The 9,002-nt window shown below is 37.2% G+C and overlaps 1 protein-coding gene across 1 annotated transcript in view; it reads left to right on the top strand.

The window, feature by feature from the left end:
* Positions 1-1,254: 1,254 nt before the first annotated feature.
* LOC144954921 (cell division control protein 45 homolog) overlaps positions 1,255-9,002 on the top strand; it is a 35,141-nt gene continuing 27,393 nt past the window's right edge. The window contains 2 exon segments of the mRNA XM_078885297.1: positions 1,255-1,437; positions 7,032-7,091. Of these exon segments, the coding sequence (XP_078741423.1) occupies positions 1,387-1,437; positions 7,032-7,091 (111 nt within the window). The 5' untranslated portion in view covers positions 1,255-1,386.

Genomic DNA, 9,002 nt, shown 5'->3' with positions numbered 1-9,002 from the left:
CTATTTCCTTTATGCCTGATGATGATTGCTTGTGTTGCAATCGAAACGTCGTAATGTGTTGTTTTATTTTGATTTATTATTTTATTTTTAGACGTGACTTAACCGAAAAGAACCAAAGAATAATTTAAACGTTTTAATTAAAAGCTACCTCAGGGAATTATAAGCGAATGTTACACGTGTTTAGGCAGGAAAGCCTCATTAATTTAAACGTTTTAATCAAAAGCTATCTCAGGGAATTATAAGGGAATGTTACACGTGTTTAGGCAGGAAAGCCTCACTGAGTCTAAAGGTTTCTGTGGGTCCTGCCAAGTGTTTGCAGCAGGGGGCGATGCTGCTACACGGACGGACGTTCTGGTCCACTTCGTTCCTACCAGTACAAGGAAGGCTTCTGGAAGATGTCTTCCGGAAGAGGTGTTCTCGTTTTTAATCAGCACAACACTTTCACAGAGGAAGTCTTCTGGAAGATGTCTTCCGGAAGACGTCTTCCGGAAGAGGTGTTCTTATTTTTAATCAGCACATCACTTTAACAAGGAAGTCTTCTGGAAGACATCTTCCGGAAGAGGTGTTCTTGTTTTTTAATCAGCACATCACTTTAACAAGGAAGTCTTCCGGAAGACGTCTTCCGGAAGACGTCTTCCGGAAGAGGTGTTCTTGTTTTAATCAGCACAACACTTTAACAAGGAAGTCTTCTGGAAGATGTCTTCCGGAAGAGGTGTTCTTGTTTTTTAATCAGCACATCACTTTAACAAGGAAGTCTTCCGGAAGACGTCTTCCGGAAGACGTCTTCCGGAAGAGGTGTTCTTGTTTTAATCAGCACAACACTTTAACAAGGAAGTCTTCTGGAAGATGTCTTCCGGAAGAGGTTTTCAAGTTTTTAATCAGCACAACACTTTTACAAGGAAATCTTCCGGAAGATGTCTTCCGGAAGACGTGTTCTCGTTTTTTATCAGCACAAACACTTTCACAGAGCAAATCTTCCGGAAGACGTCTTCCGGAAGACGTCTTCAGGATGACGACTTCCGGATGACGACATCCGGAAGACGTCTTCAGGATGACGACTTCCGGATGACGACATCCGGAAGTCGTCTTCCAATCGTAAACCTCAGCGACTGAAATGCCGCCGTCCTATTGGCCAACTCACCGATCAACAGCCCCCACCCACCCAGCTGCTGACCAATCAGCGCGCGTCTTGCTGCTGTTGCTAGGGGCGGAGGGCAGGGCGGGCGAGGGGCGGGGCGAGGGGCTTTTTGGCGCCAAAATTCGCGATCGATCTCGTCAGATCGTGACCGTCGCGATCGGAATTGATGCGTTTTAATCGCCGATTTATCGATACAATTAAAGCGTTTTGTGTTTTAAAGGCAGAAGGTTATCTGCTCGCTTGCGACGATGTTTCTGTCGGATTTTAAGAAGGAGTTCTATGACGTGATCTGCCGTGAGGTAAACAATCTCCACACAACCGCTAACAGCGTTAACATCACGTTACCATCACATTAACATCACTTTAGCATCACTTTACCATCACTTTACCATCACATTACCATCACTTTACCATCACATTACCATCACTTTACCATCACATTACCATCACTTTACCATCACTTTACCATCACATTACCATCACTTTACCATCACTTTACCATCACATTACCATCACTTTACCATCACTTTACCATCACATTACCATCACTTTACCATCACATTACCATCACTTTACCATCACTACGTACGCCGTGACTTGTAATTAGTGTTGTGGTTATTATGGTAGTGTAGTGGTATAGTAGTGTAGTATATAGTATAGTAGTGTATAGTATAGTTGTGTATAGCGTAGTGTATAATAGTGTATTGTGTATTATATAATAGTGTATTGTAGTGTATAATAGTGTATAGTGTATAATAGTGTATAGTGTATAATAGTGTAGTGTATAATAGTGTAGTGTATAATAGTGTATAGTGTATAATAGTGTAGTGTATAATAGTGTAGTGTATAATAGTGTATAGTGTATAATAGTGTATAGTGTATAATAGTGTATAGTGTATAATAGTGTAGTGTATAATAGTGTAGTGTATAATAGTGTAGTGTATAATAGTGTAGTGTATAATAGTGTAGTGTATAATAGTGTGTAGTGTATAATAGTGTAGTGTATAATAGTGTAGTGTATAATAGTGTAGTGTATAATAGTGTAGTGTATAATAGTGTAGTGTATAATAGTGTAGTGTATAATAGTGTAGTGTATAATAGTGTGTAGTGTATAATAGTGTGTAGTGTATAATAGTGTAGTGTATAATAGTGTGTAGTGTATAATAGTGTGTAGTGTATAATAGTGTGTAGTGTATAATAGTGTGTAGTGTATAATAGTGTGTAGTGTATAATAGTGTAGTGTATAATAGTGTAGTGTATAATAGTGTAGTGTATAATAGTGTAGTGTATAATAGTGTGTAGTGTATAATAGTGTAGTGTATAATAGTGTAGTGTATAATAGTGTGTAGTGTATAATAGTGTGTAGTGTATAATAGTGTAGTGTATAATAGTGTAGTGTATAATAGTGTGTAGTGTATAATAGTGTGTAGTGTATAATAGTGTAGTGTATAATAGTGTAGTGTATAATAGTGTATAGTGTATAATAGTGTAGTGTATAATAGTGTAGTGTATAATAGTGTAGTGTATAATAGTATAGTGTATAATAGTGTAGTGTATAATAGTGTAGTGTATAATAGTGTAGTGTATAATAGTGTAGTGTATAATAGTGTAGTGTATAATAGTGTAGTGTATAATAGTGTGTAGTGTATAATAGTGTAGTGTATAATAGTGTAGTGTATAATAGTGTAGTGTATAATAGTGTGTAGTGTATAATAGTGTGTAGTGTATAATAGTGTAGTGTATAATAGTGTAGTGTATAATAGTGTAGTGTATAATAGTGTAGTGTATAATAGTGTAGTGTATAATAGTGTGTAGTGTATAATAGTGTAGTGTATAATAGTGTAGTGTGTAATAGTGTAGTGTGTAATAGTGTAGTGTATAATAGTGTATAGTGTATAATAGTGTAGTGTATAATAGTGTATAGTGTATAATAGTGTGTAGTGTATAATAGTGTAGTGTATAATAGTGTAGTGTATAATAGTGTATAGTGTATAATAGTGTAGTGTATAATAGTGTATAGTGTATAATAGTGTGTAGTGTATAATAGTGTAGTGTATAATAGTGTAGTGTATAATAGTGTAGTGTATAATAGTGTAGTGTATAATAGTGTATAGTGTATAATAGTGTGTAGTGTATAATAGTGTGTAGTGTGTAATAGTGTAGTGTGTAATAGTGTAGTGTATAATAGTGTAGTGTATAATAGTGTAGTGTATAATAGTGTGTAGTGTATAATAGTGTGTAGTGTATAATAGTGTATAGTGTATAATAGTGTGTAGTGTGTAATAGTGTAGTGTGTAATAGTGTAGTGTGTAATAGTGTAGTGTATAATAGTGTAGTGTATAATAGTGTGTAGTGTATAATAGTGTATAGTGTATAATAGTGTGTAGTGTATAATAGTGTATAGTGTATAATAGTGTGTAGTGTGTAATAGTGTAGTGTGTAATAGTGTAGTGTATAATAGTGTGTAGTGTATAATAGTGTAGTGTATAATAGTGTAGTGTATAATAGTGTAGTGTATAATAGTGTAGTGTATAATAGTGTATAATAGTGTAGTGTGTATAATAGTGTAGTGTATAATAGTGTAGTGTATAATAGTGTAGTGTGTAATAGTGTAGTGTGTAATAGTGTAGTGTATAATAGTGTGTAGTGTATAATAGTGTAGTGTATAATAGTGTAGTGTATAATAGTGTAGTGTATAATAGTGTAGTGTATAATAGTGTATAGTGTATAATAGTGTAGTGTATAATAGTGTAGTGTGTAATAGTGTAGTGTATAATAGTGTAGTGTATAATAGTGTATAATAGTGTAGTGTATAATAGTGTAGTGTGTAGTGGTGTAGTGTATAATAGTGTAGTGTATAATAGTGTAGTGTATAATAGTGTAGTGTATAATAGTGTAGTGTATAATATTGTAGTGTATAATAGTGTAGTGTATAATAGTGTATAGTGTATAATAGTATAGTGTATAATAGTATAGTGTATAATAGTGTAGTGTATAATAGTGTAGTGTATAATAGTGTAGTGTATAATAGTGTAGTGTGTAATAGTGTAGTGTATAATAGTGTGTAGTGTATAATAGTGTAGTGTATAATAGTGTAGTGTGTAATAGTGTAGTGTATAATAGTGTAGTGTATAATAGTGTAGTGTATAATAGTGTAGTGTATAATAGTGTAGTGTATAATAGTGTAGTGTATAATAGTGTAGTGTATAATATTGTAGTGTATAATATTGTAGTGTATAATAGTGTATAGTGTATAATAGTATAGTGTATAATAGTATAGTGTATAATAGTGTAGTGTATAATAGTGTAGTGTATAATAGTGTAGTGTATAATAGTGTAGTGTATAATAGTGTAGTGTATAATATTGTAGTGTATAATAGTGTAGTGTATAATAGTGTAGTGTATAATAGTGTAGTGTATAATAGTGTAGTGTGTAATAGTGTAGTGTGTAATAGTGTATAGTGTATAATAGTGTAGTGTATAATAGTATAGTGTATAATAGTGTAGTGTATAATAGTGTAGTGTATAATATTGTAGTGTATAATAGTGTAGTGTATAATAGTGTAGTGTATAATAGTGTAGTGTATAATAGTGTAGTGTATAATAGTGTAGTGTATAATAGTGTAGTGTATAATAGTGTAGTGTATAATAGTGTAGTGTATAATAGTGTAGTGTATAATAGTGTAGTGTATAATAGTGTATAGTGTATAATAGTGTAGTGTATAATAGTATAGTGTATAATAGTGTAGTGTATAATATTGTAGTGTATAATAGTGTAGTGTATAATAGTGTAGTGTATAATAGTATAGTGTATAATAGTGTAGTGTATAATATTGTAGTGTATAATAGTGTAGTGTATAATAGTATAGTGTATAATAGTGTAGTGTATAATAGTGTAGTGTATAATAGTGTAGTGTATAATAGTATAGTGTATAGTGTATAATAGTGTAGTGTATAATAGTATAGTGTATAATAATGTAGTGTATAATAGTGTAGTGTATAATAGTGTAGTGTATAATAGTGTAGTGTATAATAGTATAGTGTATAATAGTGTAGTGTATAATAGTGTAGTGTATAATATTGTAGTGTATAATAGTGTAGTGTATAATAGTGTGTAGTGTATAATAGTGTAGTGTATAATAGTATAGTGTATAATAGTGTAGTGTATAATATTGTAGTGTATAATATTGTAGTGTATAATAGTGTAGTGTATAATAGTATAGTGTATAATAGTGTATAGTGTATAATAGTGTAGTGTATAATAGTATAGTGTATAATAGTGTAGTGTATAATAGTGTAGTGTATAATATTGTAGTGTATAATAGTGTAGTGTATAATAGTGTGTAGTGTATAATAGTGTAGTGTATAATAGTATAGTGTATAATAGTGTAGTGTATAATATTGTAGTGTATAATAGTGTAGTGTATAATAGTATAGTGTATAATAGTGTAGTGTATAATATTGTAGTGTATAATAGTGTAGTGTATAATAGTATAGTGTATAATAGTATAGTGTATAATAGTGTAGTGTATAATAGTGTAGTGTATAATAGTATAGTGTATAATAGTGTATAGTGTATAATAGTGTAGTGTATAATAGTGTAGTGTATAATAGTGTAGTGTATAATAGTGTAGTGTATAATAGTATAGTGTATAATAGTGTAGTGTATAATAGTATAGTGTATAATAGTGTAGTGTATAATAGTGTAGTGTATAATAGTGTAGTGTATAATAGTATAGTGTATAATAGTGTAGTGTATAATATTGTAGTGTATAATAGTGTAGTGTATAATAGTGTATAGTGTATAATATTGTAGTGTATAATAGTGTAGTGTATAATAGTGTAGTGTATAATAGTGTATAGTGTATAATAGTGTAGTGTATAATAGTATAGTGTATAATAGTGTAGTGTATAATAGTGTAGTGTGTAGTGGTGTGCGCTTTTCCCAGTATTTTTTACATGAAAATTTAAGTTTCATTCAGCGTAGAGGCGTTTCAGGAGAGCAGCAACACAACAACAACAACAACAACAACACGTGGTGTAGTAAACATCGTCACTGACTGGACTTGCCCCTACAGTCTGTGTGGGCTGTACGGGGGACCTTTGTCTGTACCTTTGTGTGTCACTGACTGCACTTGCCCCTGCAGCCTGTGTGGGCTGTACGGGGGACCTTTGCCTGTTCCTTTGTCTGTGTGTCACTGACTGCACTTGCCCCTGCAGCCTGTGTGGGCTGTACGGGGGACCTTTGCCTGTTCCTTTGTCTGTGTGTCACTGACTGCACTTGCCCCTGCATCCTTCGTGGGCTTTATGGTGAACCTTTGTCTGTACCTTTGTCTGTGTGTCACTGACTGCACTTGCCCCTGCAGCCTGTGTGGGCTGTACGGGGGACCTTTGCCTGTTCCTTTGTCTGTGTGTCACTGACTGCACTTGCCCCTGCATCCTTCGTGGACTTTATGGTGAACCTTTGTCTGTACCTTTGTCTGTGTGTCACTGACTGCACTTGCCCCTGCAGCCTGTGTGGGCTGTACGGGGGACCTTTGCCTGTTCCTTTGTCTGTGTGTCACTGACTGCACTTGCCCCTGCATCCTTCGTGGACTTTATGGTGAACCTTTGTCTGTACCTTTGTCTGTGTGTCACTGACTGCACTTGGCCCTGCAGCCTGTGTGGGCTGTACGGGGGACCTTTGCCTGTTCCTTTGTCTGTGTGTCACTGACTGCACTTGCCCCTGCAGCCTGTGTGGGCTGTACGGGGGACCTTTGTCTGTGTGTCACTGACTGCACTTGCCCCTGCAGCCTGTGTGGGCTGTACGGGGGAGCTTTGTCTGTGTGTCACTGACTGCACTTGGCCCTGCAGCCTGTGTAAGCTACACGGGGGACCTTTGTCTGTGTTCCAGAGGGTGCTCATCGTGCTCGCTGTGGATGTGGACGCTCTGTGCGCCTGCAAGATCATCCAGGTGACCATCATCATCAACATCATCATCATCATCAACATCATCAACATCATCAACATCATCAACATCATCAACATCACTACCACCAACATCATCATCATCATCAACATCATCATCATCATCAACATCATCAACATCATCAACATCACTACCACCAACATCATCATCATCATCAACATCATCATCATCAACATCATCAACATCACTACCACCAACATCATCATCATCATCAACATCATCATCATCACTACCACCACCATCACCATCATCATCACCATCATCATCAACATCATCATCAACATCATCATCACCATCACCAACATCATCAACATCATCAACATCACTACCACCACCACCACACTCCCATCACTACCATCATCACCAACACCATCAACATCATCAACATCATCACTACCACCATCACACTCCCATCACTACCATCATCACCAACACCATCAACATCACTACCATCACTACCACCATCATCCAGGTAACCACCATCACCAACATCACCACCATCATCACAATCATCACCAACACCATCAACATCACTACCACCATCATCCAGGTAACCACCATCATCAACATCAACATCATCATCAACATCATCATCAACTTCACTACCATCATTACCATCACTACCATCACCATCATCATCACTACCACCATCACCATCATTATCACCATCATCACCATCATCACCATCACCAACATCACCATCATCACTACCACCATCATCAACATCACTACCACCACCATCATCACCATCACCACCACCATCATCAACATCACTACCACCATCATCATCACTATCACCACCATCATCACCATCATCACCATCACTACCACCATCATCACTATCATCACCATCACCACTACCATCACCACCATCATCATCACACTCCCATCACACTCCCATCACCATCACCACCATCATCATCACCATCACCATCACACTCCCATCACCATCATCACTACCATCACTACCATCACCACCATCATCACCAACACCATCAACATCACTACCACCACCATCACCATCACTACCACCATCATCATCACCACCATCACCACCATCACCATCATCACCATCATCATTACCATCACTACCATCACTACCATCACCACCATCATCACCAACATCATCAACATCACCATCACTACCACCATCATCATCATCAACATCGCCACCATCACTATCACCATCATCATCATCACTACCACCATCATCACCACCACCATCATCATCATCATCACCATCATCATCATCATCACCACCATCATCATCACTACCACCATCACTACCATCACTATCACCACCATCACCCACCATCACCACCATCACCATCATCACCACCATCATCATCATCACCATCATCACCACCATCATCATCACCACCATCCCCACCATCACCACCATCACCATCATCATCACCACCATCCCCACCATCACCACCATCATCATCACCACCATCCCCACCATCACCGCCATCACCATCATCATCATCACCACCATCACCGCCATCACCACCACCACCATCCCCGCCATCACCACCATCACCACCATCACTACCATCATCACCATCACCACCACCACCATCCCCACCATCACCGCCATCACCGCCATCACCGCCATCACCACCATCACCACCATCATCACCATCACCACCACCACCATCCCCACCATCACCACCACCATCACCACCATCATCACCCCACCACCATCACTGACCCTGACACCCACAGTGGCTAGGAGATGTTGACTACCTCGCCTGCTGTTGCTATTGATGATGATCTTGCTGCTGATGATGATGATTGTCTAACTGCTGCTGATGATGATGATCTTACTGCTGCTGATGATGATGATCTTACTGGTGATGATGCTGATCTTGCTGCTGATGATGATGATGATCT

The sequence above is a fragment of the Lampetra fluviatilis genome, unplaced genomic scaffold, assembly GCF_964198595.1.
Source record: "Lampetra fluviatilis unplaced genomic scaffold, kcLamFluv1.1 SCAFFOLD_545, whole genome shotgun sequence".
Classification (NCBI taxonomy): Eukaryota; Metazoa; Chordata; class Hyperoartia; order Petromyzontiformes; family Petromyzontidae; genus Lampetra; species Lampetra fluviatilis.
This window is presented reverse-complemented; position numbering and strand designations above follow the sequence as displayed.